We start from the raw sequence: 20,912 nt of genomic DNA, 5'->3' as shown, positions 1-20,912 counted from the left end.
TTTCCCCTGTTTATGTTCCCTCTCTCTGTCTCTCTCTCTCTCTGTCAAATAAGTAAATAAAATCTTTTTTAAAAAAATAAAGGGGTGCCTGGGTGGCTCAGTGTGTTTAGCCTCTGCCTTCGGCTCAGATCATAATCTCAGGGTCCTGGGATCAAGCCCCACATCGGGCTCTCTGCTCAGTGGGGAGTCTGCTTCCCCCTCTCTCTGCCTGCCCCTCTGCCTACTTGTGATCTCTCTCTCTCTCTCTCTCTCTCTGTCAAATAAATAAATAAAAATTAAAAATACAAAAATACAAATACAAAAAGCAGGGACTTTCCTACATAATGGTAATAATTAATTTAAAAAACACAACAAAGTAAAAACATTACAGAAATTGGCAGCAAAAAAACATAAAACCTCTAGGAATAAATTAAGCAAGAATACTAATGGTGGCGGCTGGAGGGGGTAAGGGAGACAATATTTCGCTCAGGAGAGAAATATGTGAGCTTCTTCCTTGTAGGCCCAGAGCACCTGTCTGGGGAAAGATTTGAATTATTACAGAAAAAAACACAAAGAAAAGAATTATTACAGAAAAATACAAAGAAAAAATACAAAGATGCAATCTTTGACATTCAGAGCAGGCCTCTTACTTATAAGTCAAGCCAATGTCCTGAGAGCATTTTCAAAGTTCCTTTTTCTCCCCCTTTCAACACACCGGATCAAGAAGCAAGCTGAGGACCTGGCCTCCAGAGCTTCCCCACAGCACAGAAAGCTCCCGACTTGCATGTGTGACAGCCGAGTAGCAAGGGTTTGACGCTCTAAGGCAGAGGGGGGCCATGATAGCCAGGCCCAGGGAAAGCCTGGTCTCTTCTGGCCCCAGGTGATGATGGAAAAGAGAAAAGAAACAGAAGAAAGAGATGTAAAGTATAAAATCTGTGAAGCAGCCCCTAGAGGGTGGGGGTAGAGATGGGGGTAGAGACCAGTAGACACTGACATTATGTGGATAAAAATTACAGTCTACAAAATCTGGGAATTCATAAAAACGTGACCTCATTTACACATACAAGGCAGTTAGGGCTGGGAATGGTCGAGTTGCAACCTTAAATGTATGCACAGACAAGAGCTGGAGAGCTACACGACGTGATATTAACAGCGCTTCTCACTGAGTGGTGGGGTTAACCAGTGATTGATTTTTATTTCAGCAATCTGTATTTTTAACATTTTAACAATAAACATCGTATTTGTATATTAACGAAAACAACAGAAGTTACAGCAGCTTTAGAGAAGATATTCAGGGGGTGCCTGGGTGGTACCATCAGTTAAACAACCAACTCAAGTCTTGATCTCAGGGTCTTGACCCCACCCCCAGCTCTATGCTCAGCGTGGAGTCTGCTTGAGTTTCTCTCTCCCTCTCCCTTTGCCCCTCCCCTCTGTGCTCTCCAGCTCACTAGCTCTCTCTTAATTAACAAATAAATATTCAGAAAACATGCCGATCCAAATAGATAGCTCTGAATCCCAGCCAAGCCATTCATCTCCTTCACCAAAGAGCAGCCAGACTCCAGAACCATAAACTCGATTGGTGTCAGCTTAAAAATGCCAAAAAGTGTAAAAAGTATATCAAATTGGCTGTCCTTGGGAATGGGAGGGAGCTGATTAACCCAAGGGGACTGCTCTTCCCCAGCCCTCCTGGATGGTGTGCCCATGGGCATTTAGACACACATATAGCAGGTAAACACAGCAAATTTTTTTGAGCCTCACTTTCCCCTTATGCACAATGAGGGAAGGACTGGTGACAGATTGAATCTGTACAGTCAAAGTTGTCTTCCTTTCTGACTTTTCAAGTTTCTACAACTTTCTGAAACCACCATTAAAAGATAATGGTGACACTTAGAATTTCATTTATTTAACTAACATCTATTTAACCTGGCCCTACATTTCATGCTAAGGCTAGGGAGAAGAAAGATGCAAATCTTTGCCCTCCAGGAGCTTTCTACCTTGGATAGGAGACAGAAATAGAAATGATTACAATGTACCAGGTAAATTCTGGGACCTGAGTGTTCAGAAGTCCCCAGCACATTGCAAAAGAGAGGGTCATTCATAAGCAATAAACTTCTCTCCCTTTTCTCCCCAACCTGCTATTTTAATAATTGCTAGAATAATTACACTTTACAAATTGATCTCACTCAAACCTCCCACAACTCAGTTATCCTTGTGTTATATACATATGAGGCTCATAGCTAGGAAGTGGCAAGCCAGAATGGAGCCCAGGCTGTCTAGCCCCAAAGCCTACCACCAACACAGTGCTAGACTGAGAGAGGGAACTGAATGAGGCATGAGGCCTCCCTTCGAAAGAGGAGCTGTGTCTCTGAGAATCCACAGGAGACGAAAAAGAGACTCTGGGAGAATAAAGGAGGAAAAAAAGGACAGAGTCTTTCAAGACTTCTGCCTTAAAATTTTGAAAAATTCTGATTAGATGTGTAGAACAATGTTCAAAGAGATAATAGTTTCCTGAGTGGCTTTCCAACTTATTCTCCACCAAAAAGAAACATTTTCTTAAAGTAGATAATAATCAGGGGTGCCTGGGTGGCCCAGTGGGTTAAAGCCTCTGCCTTTGGCTCGGGTCATGATCCCAGGGTCCTGGGATCGAGCCCTGCGTCGGGCTCTCTGTTTGGCAGGAAGCCTGCTTCCTCCTCTCTCCCTGCCTCTCTGACTACTCTCTGACTACTCTGTCTGTCAAATGAATAAATAAAATCTTAAACAACAAAAGTAGATAATAATCCAAAGATGAGATGGTTGGACAGATGAATTAATATGTGATAATACGAACAGTAAATTGCTGACAATTGTCAAAATCAGATTTTAAGTATGTGGCTACTCACACTATAATTTTTCTGGCCTTTCTGTATGTTTAAAATTTTTCACATACACACCAACCCCCAACCCTCCCCCCACACACACAATGTTGTAGGCAGGGGGCAGTAAGCAATAGGTGGGCAGGAAAGTAGGAGAATGGAGTTTTCTAGTGCTGTCCCATATGGCGATTGAGTCCATGAAATGTGGTTAATCTGAGTTGAGGGGTTCTGTATACATAATATAGACTCCAGATTTTTAAAACTCATACATAAAAGAATAGAAAATATCTCATTAATAATTTTTATCCTACAGATGCCTAGGTGGCTCAGTCAGTTAAGGTCTACCTTCAGCTCAGGTCATGATCCCAGGGTCCCGGGATCGAGTCTCACATTGGGCTTTTCCTTGCTCACTGGGGAGCCTGCTTTTCCCTCCACCTGCTGCTCCCCTTGCTTGTGCCCCTTCCCTCTGACAAATAAATAAATAAAATCTTTTTAAAAATCATTTTTATCCTATTCGCAGGTTGAAATGATAATTTTTATATGTTAGATTAAATAAAATATATTATTTAAATTAATTTTTACCAGCTTTTGTTTTTTTAAACATGTACTACACATGTAACTTATACGCACACCCTGTAGAGCATTTCTACTGAACAGTGTCACCTACAGCACTGAGTCACCACAGATCCTATTCTTTTGCTTATTCATACCTGCTCTGGATCAGTTCCTGTGCTGGGGGAGGCAGGGATGAATCAAACACAATCACGGCCACAGACAGCCAAAGGTCTAGGTCCGGTAGACAAGCCAAGACAGACCTGGAAACACTATAGGATTTCAGTATCTAGGTAATCTCAGTGGTTTCCTTGCTTGTGAGTGTCCATGTGGTGCCTTTCTGATTAGACAGAGGGCAGAACTTTTCTGCACATATAGAAATATGTGGGGGTGTTTGAAGAGGTCAGGATTGAGGGTCAGCATTTCACATGCAAGAGTCAGGGAAGGTAAGCATCCCACACCAAAGACAGTCCCACTAGAGAAGAATTATCTTATCCAAAACACCAGTAGTATCCCTGTTGAGAAACCCAGTAGGGGAAGAATGACACACCTGTTTCTGCCCACTGGATAAGGACTCTGAGGCCTGTTTACCAACCCATACAGAGGTAGCACCAATATTTCTATGCAGGCAAGAACAAGGAGCTCCCTTGGGTACTGAATCACATAACCCAATTCCATGTCCCAAGGCTTTGGGTCCCAGCAGGAAACTTGTCTGATTATGAAGACTGCCAAAGGCAGCGTTCACTTAGCCCAGCCTAATTAACCGTCTGGGAGCCTGTACCCAGGGCTCAGGGCACCACTCTTCAGCATCAGGCTTTAAAATGCCACAGTACAGCCCACTTCTGGAGGTGGTTCCCAGTGAAAATGAGTCATCCCTTTGGTCTGACCTCAGGGGATGGAGCTATGGGAAATAAGGAGTGTGGATGGGTGTCCTAGCATAACTGCAGTTAAGGACAAGTCCTCAAGCTCCACAGATCCCCAGAAGGCCTCAGTTGAGCACCATGTGAATGTGTGAGGACTCTGAGATAGGTGAGTCTCACTGCTAGCTTGTGAAAGGATCAGAAATCCCTTTCTGGGGGCACCTAGGTGGCTCAGTGGGTTAAAGCCTCTGCCTTCGGCTCAGGTCATGATTCCGGGGTTCTGGGATAGAGCGCATCGGGCTCTCTGCTCAGCAGGGAACCTGCTTCCCCCTCTCTCTCTGCCTGCCCCTCTGCCTACTTGTGATCTCTGTCTGTCAAAAAAATAAATAAAATCTTAAAAAAAAAAAAAAAGAAATCCCTTCCTAGAACAAGGTTCGGTGGCACAGGCAAGAAACGAGAGGTGCCTGCATCATAACAGTATCTGGGAGAAATGCAGGTAGAACAGGCTTAAAATATATTATTGAGATGGAATTAAGAGGAATTTATGACACATTTGATAAGGAAACTTAAGGGACCTGGAATGAACAACTGAATGGTAGAATAGGCCGGAATAACTTCTTGAGAAACTTGTCAGTGAAGAGGAGAAGAATGATGAGGCAGCAGCTGCAAGAGGAAATTATGTCAAAGAAAGTTTTATTTTAAAGTTACAGATGAGTGAAAAGAAGGGTCACATGTACCCTAATGTTCATAGCAGCAATGGGCACAATCGCCAAACTGTTGGAAGAGCCAAGATGTTCTTCAACAGATGAATGGATAAAAAAGATATGGTCCATATATACAATGGAATATTACACTTCCATCAGAAAGGATGAATACCCAACTTTTGTATCAACATGGACAGGACTGGAGGAGATTATAGTGAGTGAAATAAGTCAAGCAGAGAAAGTAAATTATCATTTGGTTTCACTTACTTATGGAGCATAAGAAATATGAGACTGACACACTACCTACTGTGCAAACGAGGCACCTTGGAGCATAAGGAATAATATGGAGGACATCAGGAGAAGGAAAGGAAAATTGAATTGGGGTAAATCATAGGGGGAGACAAAGCATGAGAGACTATGGACTCTGAAAAACAAACTGAGGGTTTTGGAAGGGAGGGGGTGGGGAATGGGTGAGACTGGTGGTGGGTATTAAGGAGGGCACATATTGCATGGAGCACTGGGTGTGGTACATAAACAATGAATCTTGGAACACTGAAAAAAATAAAATAAAATAAAATAAAAATATGAAAAATAAAGATGCAAGAAGATGGAGACCTATATTCCATGGGAATCCCCAAGAGAGGGGTATAACTCATGGAATGACATTCCTGTGGACAAGAGAGGGATTAGGGATTAGGGTCAGGAATAGGGGTGGAGTGGGATATTTTGATATTAACTCCCTGTCTCAGTGCCTGGTATCATGAGCTTCCAGCCAACTAGATACTTGAAATGATGCTCCTTGGAACTCATTCCTTTTCCTTCCTGCTCACAGGTTTGTTTGTTTTTTTTAATTAAACTATGTGATGTTTACCACAAAAGTTTTTTAAAAGGTGTAGAAAAATTGAAAGCAGAAAGAGAGAAAAGATATGTGAAGCAAATAAGCAAAAGAAAGTTGGTATAATAATAGACAAAGTAAATTTTAGGGCAAAAAAACTTTCTAGAGATAAAGAGGGTGCATATATAAATGTAAAAGATCATTTTCACCAGGAGGATATACCAATTATAGTGTTATATGCTCCTAATAACATAGTATGAAAGTATATAAAGCAAAAATTTCTAGAACTCTAAGGAGAAACTGACAAATTCATAATAAGGAAAAGGATTCTAACACATATCATTACATTATTGAGAAGTCAAGCAGACCAAACAATCAGTAAGAATTTAGATTTGAACAAATTTGACTGTGAACTTGATAAAGTGGACATATATAGAATCACTGCCCTCAGCAGAGAAGACACATTCATTTCAAGCACACAGATACTATTGATGAAAAATCACCAGAAAATAGGTCATAAAGCAAATCTCAACAAATGTAAAGGATGGATATCATACAGACCACAATCTTGGAATACAATGAAGTTAAATTAGAAATCAAGTTGAGATAAATTTTTAAAATTTAAAGATTTATCCAACAACCTCCATTTGTTTGGGAATTAAGAAATATAATTCCATAATAATTAAAAGGAATAGTAATAGAAATTACAAATTATTTAGAACAAGACAGATTTAGAAATAGTACATATCTGTGTGGACCTGGCCATTCACGGACCTGTACCCCTGGGGATAAAAATATATGTTTATAAAAAATAAAAAATTAAAAAAAAAAAAGAAGTAGTACATATCAAAATATGTGGAGTGAAATTATAAAAGCATTTATGATTAGAAAAAATAAAGTCTTAAATTTAATGAGCTTAAAAACTGAGAAAAATTAGCCAAGATTAGCAGAAAGAAGAAAATAATAAAGATTAGACCAGATGTAAATCAAACAAGGAAGAGAGAAACAATTTTTTAAAAATCAACAAAATAAAGAGTAGGTTTTGTTTGTTTGTTTGTTTGTTTTTAGTATATGTGCTGCCAAAGCTAGCACTCAAGTGTAGGTTTTAAAAATATATACAATTGGTAAATCCTGAACTAGACTAATAGAAAAAAGAGCAAAGACTCTAATAAATAGAATCAGAATTGAAAGAGGAGACACGATAACAAATGACAGAGAAATTAAAAATAACATAAGAATTACTATAAACAATTACATATCAACAAATTGCATAATCTAGAAATGGATAGATTCTTCGAAGAATGGATAAATTAGACAGAAGAAATTTCTTCTAAATTCTTAGAAGAAATGGATAAATTCTTAGAATCCCAAAATCTACCAAAACTTAATCAAGAACAAATAAAAAGGGGGCGCCTGGGTGGCTCAGTGGGCTAAGCCGCTGCCTTCTGCTCAGGTCATGACCTCAGAGTCCTGGGATCGAGTCCCGCATCGGGCTCTCTGCTCGGCAAAGAGCCTGCTTCCCTCTCTCTCTCTCTCTGGCTGCCTCTCCATCTACTTGTGATTTCTCTCTGTCAAATTAATAAATAAAAAGTCTTAAAAAAAAAAAAGAAGAAGAAGAAGAAGAAGAAATAAAAAGGGGCACTTGGGTGGCTCAGTGGGTTAAAGCCTCTGCCTTCAGCTCAGGTCATGATCTCAGGGTCCTGGGATCGAGCCCCGCATTGGGCTCTCTGCTCAGCAGGGAGCCTGCTTCCCCCGTCTCTCTGCCTGCCGCTCTGCCTACTTGTGCTCTCTCTCTGTCAATTAAATAAATAAAATATTTTTAAAAAAAGAAGATGAAATAAAAAGCCTGAACAGACCAATAATAAATAAAGAGAATGAATCAATAACCAAACACCTCCTACCAATGACAGACTAGGACCAGATGGCTTCACAGGTGAATTCTACCAAACACCAAAAGAAGAATTAAAACCAATCCTTCTTAAATCCTCCCCCCCCAAAAAAAACATAACAAGAGGGAACACTTGCAAACTCATAATTTTATAAGGCTAGCATCACCCTGATACCAAATCCAAAACAGCCACCATGAGAAAAAACAAAAACAGAAACTGCAAGTCAATATCCCTGGCGAACATAGATGCAAAAATCCTCAATAAAAATTCTAAAAAAAAAAATGAATTCAACATTACATTAAAAGGATTATATACTACAACAAGGCAGACTTATTCCTGGAATGAAAGGATGGTTCAACAGACAAAAATCAGTCAATGTAATACACCATGTCAACAAAATGAAGGATAAAAAACATGTTCATCTCAATTGATTCAGAAGAAGCATTTGACAAAATTCAACACCCTTTCATTGTAAAAACTCTCAACAAAATAAAAAGAGAAGGAAACTACTTCAACATAATAAAGTCATATATGAAAAAAATCCACAGCAAACATCATGCTCAGTTGTAAAAGACTGACCAGCTTTTCCTCTAAGATCAGAAACAAGGCAAGGATGCCTCCCTTTCATAATAGTACTAGAAGTTCTAGCCAGAGAAATTAGGAAAGAAAAGGAAATAAAGGCATCTTAATTGGAAAGAAAGAAGTAAAATTATCTCTGTTGGCAGATATAATCTTATATTTAGAAAACCTTAAAGACTCCACAAAAAAAGCCATTAGCACTATAAATGAACTCAGCAACATAGCAGGATACTATACACAAAAGCCAACACACAAAAATCAGTTGCATTTCTATACAAGAACAACCTGGAAAGAATCACAAAAACTAGTCCATTTACAATAGCATCATAAAGGGGTGCCTGGGTGTCTCAGTAGGTTAAGCCTCTGCCTTCGGCTCAGGTCATGATCTCAGGGTCCTGGGATAGAGCCCCACATCGGGCTATCTGCTCAGTGGGGAGCCTGCTTCCCCCTCTCTCTCTGCCTGCCTCTCTGCCTACTTGTGATCCCCCTCTCTCTGTCAAATAAATAAATAAAATCTTTAAAAAAGAAAAATAAAAAATAAAAAATAGTATCATAAAGAATAAAAGACTTAGGAATTTACTTAACCAAGGAAGTGAAAGATTTGTACAATAAGAACTACAAAAAAGATTTAAAAAAAAAAAAGAACTACAAAAATTGCTGAAAGAAATGCAAGCAGACATAAATAAATAGAATCACTTCCCATGTTCCTGGATTGGAAGACTTAACATACTTTAAATATCAAAACTATCCAAAGTGCCCTACAGATTCAATGCAATCCCTAAGAAAATCCCAATGACATGTTTCACAGAAATAGAAAAACTCATCCTAAAATACAATGGAATCTCAAAAAATGGCAAGTAGCCAAAACAATCCTGAAAAAGAAGAAAAGGAAGACAAAATTGGAAGACTCACACTTCCTGATTCCAAAACCCACTACAAAGTTTCAGCAATCAAAACAGTATGGCACTGGCAAAGAAAGAGATGTATAGACCATTAGAATACAATAGAGAGCCCAGTAATAAACCCCACACATATGATCAAATGACTACTGACAAGAGTGCCAAGATACTCAGTAAGGAAAGGATAATCTTTTCAAAAAATGGCACTGGGGTTGGGGTGCCTGGGTGGCTCAGTGGGTTAAAGCATCTGCCTTCGGCTCTGGTCATGATCTCAGGGTCCTGGGATCGAGCCCCACATTGGGCTCTGCTCAGCAGGGAGCCTGCTTCCCCCACCCTCTCTCTGCCTACTTGTGATCTCTGTCAAATAAATAAATAAATAAATAAATAAAATATTTTTTTTAAAAAAAGTTTCATTACATTGTATTTGGCAATAATTTCTTAAATAGGACACCAAGGAAATAGGTAACAACAAAAAATTAGACAAATTGGACCCCATGAGAATTTTTAAACTTTGTGTATCAAAAAAACAAAACAAAACAAAACAAAAAAACTCACACCAGTCAGAATGGCTAAAATAAACAAGTCAGGAAATGACAGATACTGGCGAGGATGCGGAGAAAGAAGAACCCTCCTACACTGTTGGTGGGAATGCAAGGTGAAGCAGCCACTCTGGAAAACAGCATGGAGGTTCCTCAAAATGTTGAAAATAGAACTGCCCTATGACCCAGCAATTGCACTACTGGGTATTTACCCTAAAGATACAAACGTAGTGATCCAAAGGGGCACGTGCACCCGAATGTTTATAGCAGCAATGTCCACAATAGCCAAACTATGGAAAGAACCTAAATGTCCATCAACACATGAATGGATCAAGAAGATGTGGTATATATACACAATGGAATACTATGCAGCCATCAAAAGAAATGAAATCTTGCCATATACGACAACATGGATGGAACTAGAGCGTATCATGCTTAGTGAAATAAGTCAAGCAGAGAAAGACAACTATCATATGATCTCCCTGATATGAGGAAGTGGTGATGCAACATGGGGGCTTAAGTGGGTAGGAGAAGAATCAATGAAACAAGATGGGATTGGGAGGGAGACAAACCATAAGTGACTCTTAATCTCACAAAACAAACTGAGGGTTGCTGGGGGGAGGGGTTTTGGGAGAAGGGGGTGGGATTATGGACATTGGGGAGGGTATGTGCTTTGGTGAGTGCTGTGAAGTGTGTAAACCTGGTGATTCACAGACCTGTACCCCTGGGGATAAAAATATATGTTTATAAAAAATAAAAAATTAAAAAAAAAAACTATCTACAGAGTATGAAGGTAGCCTACAAAATGGGAGGAAATATTTGCCAATCATATATATGATAAGGGATTAATATCCAGAATTTCTAGAGACCTTCTAAAACCCAACAACAACAACAACAAAACAATTTAAAAATGGGCATAGGCATCAGAAAAGATCAGAAAAAATGGACATTTGCATCAACCTAGATGGAACTGGAGGGGATTATGCTGAATGAAATAAGTCAAGCAGAGAAAGACAATTATCATAACGTTTCACTCCTATGCGGAATATAAGGAATAGTGCAGAGGATCATAGGGGAAGGAAGGTAAAACTGAATGGGAAGAAATCAGAGAGAGAGACAAACCATGAGAGATTCTGGACTCCAGGAAACAAACTGAGGGCTACAGAAGGGAGGGGGTAGGGAGTTGGGGTAGCTGGGTGATGGGTATTAAGGAGGGCACATGTGGTGATGAGTACTGGGTGTTACACACAACTAATGAATCGTTGAACACTTACATCAAAAACTAATGATGTACTGTATGTTGGCTAACTGAACATAATTTTAAAAAAAGACAGAAGTTATTCCTAAATTAATTAATTAATTAAAATGGGCATAGGACTTGTACTGACATTTCTCTAAGATGATATATTAATGGCCAATAAGCATACAAAAAGATGCTCAATATCAAACATAAATCAAATCCATAATGAGATACCACTTCATGCCTATTATGACGGCTACTACTATGGAAAAAAATGGAAATTAACGAGTGTTGGCAAGCATGTGGAGAAATTGCGTACTGTTATACCCTTGCATACTGTTGATGAGGAGTATAAAATAATAGTACTGCCACTGTAGAAAATAGTGGAGGCTCCTCAAAATTTTGGAGGTTCCTCAAGAAATTTTTAAAAAGAAATGCCATACCAGCCAGCAACTCCACTTCGGGTACATACCCAAAAAAACTGAAAGCAGGGTTAACATTAGCATAACAGCATTGTTCACAGCAGCTAAAACATGGGAGCAACCCAACTTTCCATCAGCTAGTGAACATATGAGCAAAATGCGGTATGTCCATACAATGGAATGTTAATCTGTCTTTAAAAAGGAAGGCATCCTGCACTGGCGACAATATGGATGAACTTTAAAGGGATTATGCTCATTGAAATAAGCCAGTCACAAAAAAGATAAATACCGTATAATGCCGCATGGTAGGCTCCTCTTCTTATTTACAATTCCCTACTGCCTTGTCTGTGAATTCAGTTTCCATTTACCACCTCCAGGAGTGGTGATGGAGGGGCTGAAGGAGTTACTGAGAGGATGTCAGCTGGGCTTGGCAGCTCCCCATTCCTCCCAGGACTTCTCTGGGTATCTCTGGTTCAAGCAGTGACAATTACTGACTCAGTTTGAGGGCAAATATCTCCCATGCCCACTACCTGGGCCTGCCTGCTTGCTGTTACAGTCTCTTACCAGTCATCTTGATGGTTCCCCCAGGCCCTTCCTCCTGCTCCTCATAACCATTGCCTGTGAGCCAAGAACCCCCAACACCACTGTCTTTATTGCAGTAACCTCTTCCTTGCTTTGGTTGGCTGTGGTTTCCTCTAACAATCCAGTCTCATTTGTTTATCATTTCTCAGCAATGCCTCAACATTTCTGGTCTGCTGGTAGCTCTCTCTCTCTGATTTTGCAGTGTTGTTAAGAATTAATCAATTTTTATTTAAATATGTACAAGTTCTATTTTCTACAACTTTTTGATAAGACCTCCACACACATATTTAGTCTCCAAACTTGGCTAGCTCCAAGAATTCAAGATCTTACTTTCTGGACCAAAGATGAAATACAGTTTTCTGATTTATAAATTTATTGATATGAAAGGCCATCCAGATTCATAAAAGTTGAAAGTATATTTGAGGTTTTGGCCTCATTGGAAATGACATAAAGATAATTATAAAGCTTAGAGAAAGGATATATTAGTGAAGGGCACCTGGGTGGCTCAGTAGGTTAGCCTCTGCCTTCAGCTCAGGTCATGATCCCAGGGTCCTGGGATCGAGCCCCGCATCTGACTCTCTGCTCAGTGGCGAGCCTGCTTCCCCTTCTCTCTCTGTCTGCCTCTCTGCCTACTTGTGATTTCTGTCAAATAAATAAATAAAATCTTTAAAAAAAAAAAAAAGGGATATATTAGTGAATCGACTGATGGATTCTGAGAGAATAGATTCTTTTAATACAGATTCGGTCTCTTCCCTCAGGGTCTCCTAGCAGTTAGAAACTTGTAGAGGACACACAGCCACATAACTGGGGCACACAGGTTTTATGTACCCCAGATTCCTCGATCTGTCATCCTGCTGCCAGAGTGATCTCCCTAGGCCTGAGCCTTGGAACTCAGGGCCTCATAGCAATTCCAACCACTTCTCACCTCCCCAAAGATCATCAAGAATGGCCTGATGTCCACCAGGTGGAGCCCTGGAGCTAGAACCCATCAGATCGACCCCCCCAAATCCATCTTGCACCTATGACAAGAATAAAACACTAAGAGGAAGAAGGGTATATTCCAGATACATGGAAAATTTGACACTGGGGAAGAATATATATTGATGGAAATCACTTCACAAACATATTACAAGGAAAAGAGCTATGTGACCAGGACATTTAGTAAAAGACATGGATTGATGGAGAGACCATGCTCCTGGAGGAGAAAACTTGATTTTATAATGATGACAATTCTGCCTTTCAAATTTGTCAATGAATTAAAGACAAAATCCCAGAAGAGATTTCATCAAATTTGACAAGCTGACTGCACAATTTTTTTGGAAAAGGAAATGTGCTAGAATAATGAAGACACTATTCAAGAAGGCTAGTAAGAGGGAATCTGACCTAGCAGATATCAAGACACTAGTAATTACAATAATTAAAAGAATGTGGCATGAGGACTGTAATGTGGCATGAGACAAAAATATATATATTTAAGACCTAACATCGTGTCTAGAAAGAGATCCACAAATATATGAAAAATGAGTATTGATAAACAGTGCTGCAACAAATGTAATTCTGGAAAATACAAGTAATCTAGTCACAGAAAACATCTGAGGTGGCCTGGTTTGGGCAGAGGGGAATGGATTACCCCAGGGCATGGGGAAACTTTGGGGATAACAGATAAATTCTCAGTCTTGATTGTGTTGATGATTTCATGACCGTACACTTACGTTAAAATTCATCAAGTTATATGATTTAAATATATGCAATTATACATCACTTATGGTCAATAAAACTGCAACAAGAAAGCATGCTTAAAAGCCATATTTAATATGATTACAAAATCAACTGGGGAGCTTGGGTGGCTCACTCATTAATCATCTGCCTTCAGCTCAGGTAGGTCATGATCCCAGGGTCCTGAGATCAAGCCCTGCATCAGGTAGGAAGCCTGCTTCTCCCTCTTTCACTCCCCCTGCTTTTAATTGCTTTTAATTGCTCACTCGCGCACTCTCTGTCAAATAAATAAATAATTTTTTAAAAAAAAATCAATCTTTCTGTGTAGATATGTATATGTAAATGACCAGAAAAGTATCTAGATAGACATACATAAAACCAGAACACTGGTTACCTTTGGGGAGTTGGGGAGAGGCAGCATGAAAAGGGGGTGTGACTTGTATACCATATACTTCTATATTCTTCATGTTTTTTAAAAAATACTTTTTTTAAAAAAAAAGTACGTTCTAGGGGCAGAGGTTTTAACCCACTGAGCCTGGGTGGCTCAGTGGGTTAAAGCATCTGCCTTCAGCTCAGGTCATGGTCCCAGGGTCCTGGGATCGAGCCCTACATCAGGCTCTCTGCTCAGCAAAGAGCCTGCTTCCCCACCACCCCCTACCTGCCTGCCTCTCTCCCTAACTTGTGATCTCTGTCAAATAAATAAAATAAAATCTTTTAAAAAATACGTTCTATATGTGTAACTTGTATAAGTACATAAAAAGCTAATAAAAGCACTTGTATTTTAAAATAGTTAAATAAAAATCAAACAACAATAACTATATCCAGTTCCAAAATAAAATGACCATATTTGATAACGAGGCCCTCGAGCCCACAGAGGCACTGGAAGAAACCTCGAGGAGCCACTGTCAGGATACCTGTCCGGAGTGTGGAGAAGAGGAGCCAGGCACAGTGAGAGGCACCCTGTCACCACCTGACCTGGGCAGATCCTCTTTGCACTGAGCGAGGATGTTGCATTCACAGGCAGACCCATCAGCATCATAGAGCAACCAGGGGACCCTGAGCCAGCCGCTTCACCTCTCTAGAGCAGTTGTCCTGTCCATAACAATGAGGGTGCACCAGGAGGTTAGATATGGACTCCCTTGCCCTGATATTCTGTGATTCTCTTTGTCTCTCTTCACCCAATTCCCTCCCCATTACACTCTTTCCAAATTTTGCATTTTCTTGAGATCCCTATGAAAGGTGGCAGGACCTCTAACTCCTGGAAAGCAACTCTGCCTACCATTTGGGTGCTCACCCGTTCACTATTTTTTAAATTTATTCACCGAGAAGCATTTACGCATTTATTTAATTATTCATCCATCCACTCCTTGACTTATTCTGTACACACACACACACACACACGTCACACGGGCTGGGGGCTGACCTGTAAGTGTGGGCCCTGACCCTGAGTCACTTTCTCCAACTTTTCCACACCAATTAAGATTTCCAAAGAGACTCTGTGTAATTGGGTCTTTGGGACATCATCCCTGAAGCACCCCAAAGTTTCTAAGCTGGGTGCCTTTCCTCTTCTCCCTCTAAATTGCCTTGGGGATTGCACAGTCCCTTGGCACATAGGGAGCTTTGAAAGGTGCCTACTCCATTTGGCCTGCTTGCTGCCTGGGAGGCCGTCGGTCACAACAGAGCTGGGAGCTGCCCAGATCAGAGAGACCCTAGCCACCCACAATAAGCTACAGAGGACCCTGTGCAGCCTTGAGCACACCAGCGTCTCCTAATTCCACCAAACCTGACACCCTTTAGAGAACCTCCACTGAATTCTGAGTACTTTGCCTAATTTCACCCAATTCTAAAAGCTCCACTTAATTCTTTCAAGTTGAAAACACATCCCTGAATTCTGCACAAATCTAGGCATGTGTTCTTAGTTTGGGAAGCTGGGTCAATGTGAAACCCTTGTGTCCTGACCATCAGGGATCCCGGGGGGCCCACTTCGTTGAACAGTGTTATCCAAGCTGTAGCCAAAGGCGGCCCCTGGTCTCTGAATTATCTTCAGGGAAACAGGGAACATGGATCAGAAAGAGCCTCAAGGTAAGTAAAAAAGAGATGTGGGGACAGGGGAAGGGGCCTTGGCTGGGAGTCAGGAGCCCCAAGGAATTACTGGACCCTTGGTTTCCCCCTCCAACTCAGTATGTGATGATGCTGGGCACGCCTCTTCTCCTCTCTGGGTCTCAGTTTCCATATGGAAAGAGGGGTGGTCTCCATGAGCTTCAAGATCCTCCGGCTCTGCCAGGTTATTGTCCAGATTAGGAACAGCTTATGACTGTCACCCAGCTGCTCGTTCCCAATTTGTCTGGGCCCCATAAAGTCACAGCAAGACAGGAAAGAGTTGACTGTGACCAGGCTGGGGGCTTCAACTTGGCCTTCAGAACCTGGGTGAGGAGGGGAAGGAGGTGGCACCCCTACAGGCTGTCAGGGTAGGCAACAGACGACTTTGGAAATGCCAACACAGGGCCATGGTGCACAAAGGATAGGGTTCAAGCTGGCCTGGGAGAAATAAAAGAAGGCTCCCTGGGAGAGATGACATCTGCACTGGTTTTTAGGTACCCTATGTCTAGGAGTGAGGAGAAGGCAGAAAGTATATTATGGGCTCTGCAGACAAAGCTTCCTAGCCCTGCTTTGGGAACCAGAGTTCCCCGGCATCCAGTCACATCCCTTCTTGGCCTCTCTTCCTACAGGCCTCCAACCCCCCCAGCTGAAGGAGAGACAACAGAGCAGGGAGACCCACACTCAGCACTCAGGCTGGAAAGCAGACAAGACATTGAGCTAGTGGTTCTGTGACCATGTCCTCGCTCTGATGTCTCTTTCTCCTCCTGGTTCTGCCCAAAGTTTGTTCCCCGCCACAAAGGCTGCTCCTTCTCTACTATACCTCCAGGGCCCCTGCTTGGTCTCCACTCATCCTAGTCATCCTGCTTGGTCCTCTGAAGCCCTGGCCACAAGTCAGAGTGTCTGCACTACTGGTGTGTGCATGTGGGGGGGGGGGGGAGGGAGAGATAGTGCACAAGAAAGTGAGAGTGCCTGCTACCCACCTGCACACCTTCACATGGATGACTGTACAGGGACACATGTGAGCCTGTGTGTGTCATATATTCAAACAGCCACATATGTGTGCACATGAAGGTCAGAGAGTTGTTTGCACATACACACGTAGCTAGGGGCCATATGTGGGGACATTATGTGGGTGTGTGTATACTGAGATAGAAAGCCAATGGCTGCCCATGTTTGCTAGGGACTTTAGGGGACAGATTATAGTATGTGGAACAGCATGAAGAGGAAACTATAGCCTGACCTGACTCGTGGGGCTGCACAAAATGCCCTCTCTCTTCACCCACAGCCCTGGCAGATGCTGGTCTGTGGCTATTGACACTCAGTTAAACTGAAGTGCCCCCCCCAGGAGCCCAGTCTCAGGTTTCCCAGCTGTTTCTTGGATGGAGCTTACAGATCACGCTCCCCTGACCCCACAACGTCTCTAGACATAGCCAAGCAGAGACAAGATCTTCTACCTGAGGTCCCAAGGCTAGAGCAGAGCTCTCCCTCTGCAGAAGGGGCCCTTCATCCCTGCGGTGGGCCCAGCACTGTGGACCCCATGTTTGTTCTATGCAGGAGGGAAGCATCCACAGGGGTCACTTAGCCTTTACCTTGCTGGATGGTGTAGGCCCAGTAACACCCAGAGACTCTGTATGAGGAAGGATTTTTGTGACCCCCAGCATGGCTTGACAGAGAGAGAAAAAAAAAGATGGGGGGGGGGAAGTATGTCCATGGGACCATGGGACAAACAGGCTTCCTATCTTACCACCAGAGGCCTGCAGACAGAAGCAGGATGAGGTAGGCACCGAAACTGGAGAGGATTTCTGCCTAGGAATGGTGTGAATTTAGTGGCCTGGGAGCACATACGTCCTCATTTGTTCCCCTAATGCCTAGCATGGTACCAGGTGTGTGGCAGGAACTTAATCTCTTCATTCTGGAACAAATAAACACACAAGTAAAAGGGAACTGTCTCGGGCAGGTGAGGCACCCCCAGGAAAAGGTGCTCCCTCCAGACCCAGGTCTGGGCAGCACGTCCCATGGGTTTATTGACATCAATGGCAGGTGTCCGAAACACTAAGGAAAAGTTGACTTATGCTCGTTACCCAGTGGGAAGATTAAGGGGAGAACAGGGGAGAAAGATGTTCACGCAGTGTGATAAAAGGACCACCACCATTTGGCCCTTGACAGAAACAAACATCTGCTGAGTATGATGTGTCATACAGCTGCGAGGCCTGGATTCTAGACTCACCTTGCCACGGACCCATGATGGTATCTGTTTCCTAGCTGCACAGTGAGATCCAACAGGTTCACCTCTCAGGGAGCCTTCCACGCTGATGCCCTACAAAGTCATGGGGTCAAAGCAGCTCCGGCTCAGGCCGGAGAAATTAGGATTTAGGGGGCCAGGCCAGCCAGTCCTACAAATTGCAGCTCGAAAGCCCACAAGGAAGGTAGATTCTGAAGGTCAGTCTGCACACAGTAGCTGACAAACAGGCGCTGTGGAGGGACAGGTGGATGAGCCCACTGGCAGGCTCAAGGTTCAGCCGTCCCTCCAATGAGAGGCACAGTGTATGCCTCATGCATGGAGATCAGAGCTAAGCCGGAGACACAGCCAGACGTCCGCAGGCTGCGAAATAAAGGAGAAGGGCATTCCCAAGAGCGGGAAGAGTGTAAGGCAGCTCAGAGTCCTCCTAAAAGCCAGGAAGACCCTCAGGAACCATCTAGCCCAGGGATTCTCAGGTGTGCCACCATGCCCAGCAGAAGCAGCATCACGCAGACTGAGTCAGAGCTCTGGGGATGGAGCCCAGCAACCTGTGTTGTAACAAACTTTCCAGGTGATTCTGCTACACATGAAGATTTAAGGACCTCTGATTTTCCCCGAACTATGTTAATAGAACACCCATCTGCTGTAGGGGTGCCCGGGTGACTCTCGGTTTCAGCATAGGTCATGATCTCGAGCCCATGTCCAGCTGTGCTCAGCAGGAAGTCTGCCTGAGATTCTCTCTCTCCCCCTCTCCCTTGGCCCCTCCCCTCTTGTGCACTCTCTCTCTCTCTCAAATAAATAAATAAACCTTAAAAAAGGAAAGAATACTTATCTGCTGCAGATTCATGTAAAAAGAGGACCCATGATCAAGTAAGTTTGGGGATTACATGCCCTATACCACGTTTGGAAGTCACAAATCACACTGGCCTATATGAAGACCTGAAGTAAAGGGCTTTATTTACTTTCAGTTCATTTAGTGTTGTCTCAAATTAATTTTTCAGATTGCCTACTAACATTCCCCCTAACACCCTCTCAGGGAAATGCTGATCAAGAGCAACGCTTACGTCTCACATGGATGAACTGCCACCCAGAGGTGCACGGATTGCTGGAACTCAAGGACGGAGCATGTGTAAGAACTGGAAAAGGCCCTAGAAACATATCCCCACCCAAAAGAGGCCCTGTGGGCTGTCCCCCACCCTGTGGGCTGTCCCCCACCCTGAACCCTCCTTCCCTCCATCCCAGCTGTGTGCCCCCTTGAGCACAGCAATATGGAGCCGGTCAATGGGACAGAGATCTCTGAGTTCTTCCTGAAAGGATTTTCTGGCTACCCAGCCCTGGAGCACCTGCTCTTCCCTCTGTGCTCAACCATGTACCTGGTGACCCTGCTGGGGAACACGGCCATCGTGGCAGTGAGCGTCCTGGACGTCCGCCTGCACACACCCATGTACTTCTTCCTGGGAAACCTCTCCATCCTGGACATCTGCTACACATCTACTTTTGTGCCCCTTATGCTGGTTCACCTCCTGTCGGCCCAGAAGACCATCTCCTTTATTGGCTGCGCCCTCCAGATGTGTCTGAGCCTCTCTACAGGCTCCACGGAGTGTCTGCTTCTTGCCATCATGGCCTACGATCGCTACCTGGCCATCTGCCAGCCCCTCAGGTACCCCGTGCTCATGAGTCCTCAGCTCTGCTTGTCCCTGGCGGGATCCGCCTGGGTCCTCTGTCTCTTCAAATCAGTGACTGAGACAGTCATTGCCATGAGGCTGTCCTTCTGCGGCCACCATGTGATTAATCACTTCACCTGTGAGATCCTGGCAGTGCTGAAGCTGGCGTGCAGTGACACCTCAGTCAGTGAAGCCCTCCTGCTGGCGGGGGCCATCCTGCTGCTGCCTATCCCCCTGGCCTTCATCTGCCTGTCCTACACCCTCATCCTGGCCACCATCCTGAGCGTGCCCTCAGCTGCTGGGCGCCGCAAAGCCTTCTCCACCTGCTCGGCACACCTGGCTGTGGTGATGCTGTTCTATGGCACCGTCATATTCGTGTACATGAAACCCAAGAGCAAGGAGGCCCGCATCTCCGATGAGGTCTTCACGGTCCTCTATGCTGTGGTCACACCCATGCTGAACCCTGTCATCTACAGCCTGAGGAACAAGGAAGTGAAGGAGGCGGCCAGGAAAGTGTGGGGGAGGAGCTGGACGTCCAAGTGAGGGAGGCCTGGAATCTTCAGGTTAGTAGGTGAGGCCTTCACAGGCCCACAGTGAGGACAGGTGGTGCACAAGGCTAAGCCTGGAATCCTCCTCCTGGAAAGCCAGCACCAAGTCCCACTGATGCTGCCACAGACTTGCTCGCAAAGCCCCTTCCCTGGCATCGCCCTGGCCAGCCCTCCACATTGCTTCCTGCACCTGTGCACCAGCTCCCGGCTGGCCTCAAGGCTACACTCCTAGTGGTCCTTCCACTCTGTCATACCGCGGGCATCCAGAGGGACCTCTGGGAAAAACAAATAGGATCACATCCTCTCCTGATTGTAACCCCCAAACGGCTCCCCCTACTCTCAGGACAAAGTGTAAGCTCTTCCCAGAGCATTCTAGGCCTTCACAAGCCGGCCCTACTGGTCCTGACTAACCCCCAGCCTTTTGCCCCACCTTCTCCTCCTGACAGCCACACACAACAGCATGTGAGTGCCCCGATGTTGCCCAGCCCTGCCCAGCTGCGGGCTCCTTCTTGTTCTTTCCATAAGGCAGCCACATCCAGCACAGCTTGACTCTCAAGGCCCAGCTCAAAGCCCACCTCCCCCAGGAAGCCTCCTCACTAAGCTCCTCCTGCTTCACTTGTGGTGTTATTGTAAGAGCAGACACAGTCAGAATCTACTCTGTCCCAAAGTCCAGCCCTGCCCAACCCTAGGCCCCCCTCACAGGTTTTGTAAAT

At 43.7% G+C, this 20,912-nt stretch overlaps 1 protein-coding gene across 1 annotated transcript; it reads left to right on the top strand.

The window, feature by feature from the left end:
* Window positions 1–19,255: 19,255 nt before the first annotated feature.
* Window positions 19,256–20,194, top strand: LOC309847170 (olfactory receptor 13J1-like; the record flags this gene model as incomplete). The annotated part of the gene is made up of 1 exon (XM_082697143.1): window positions 19,256–20,194. One exon carries the CDS (start codon window positions 19,256–19,258, stop codon window positions 20,192–20,194), a length of 939 nt encoding a protein of 312 aa, XP_082553269.1.
* Between the last annotated feature and the right edge of the window lie 718 nt (window positions 20,195–20,912).

Source organism: Mustela nivalis (genome assembly GCF_964662115.1).
Source record: "Mustela nivalis genome assembly, chromosome: 13".
In the NCBI taxonomy this organism is placed as follows: Eukaryota; Metazoa; Chordata; class Mammalia; order Carnivora; family Mustelidae; genus Mustela; species Mustela nivalis.
This window is presented reverse-complemented; position numbering and strand designations above follow the sequence as displayed.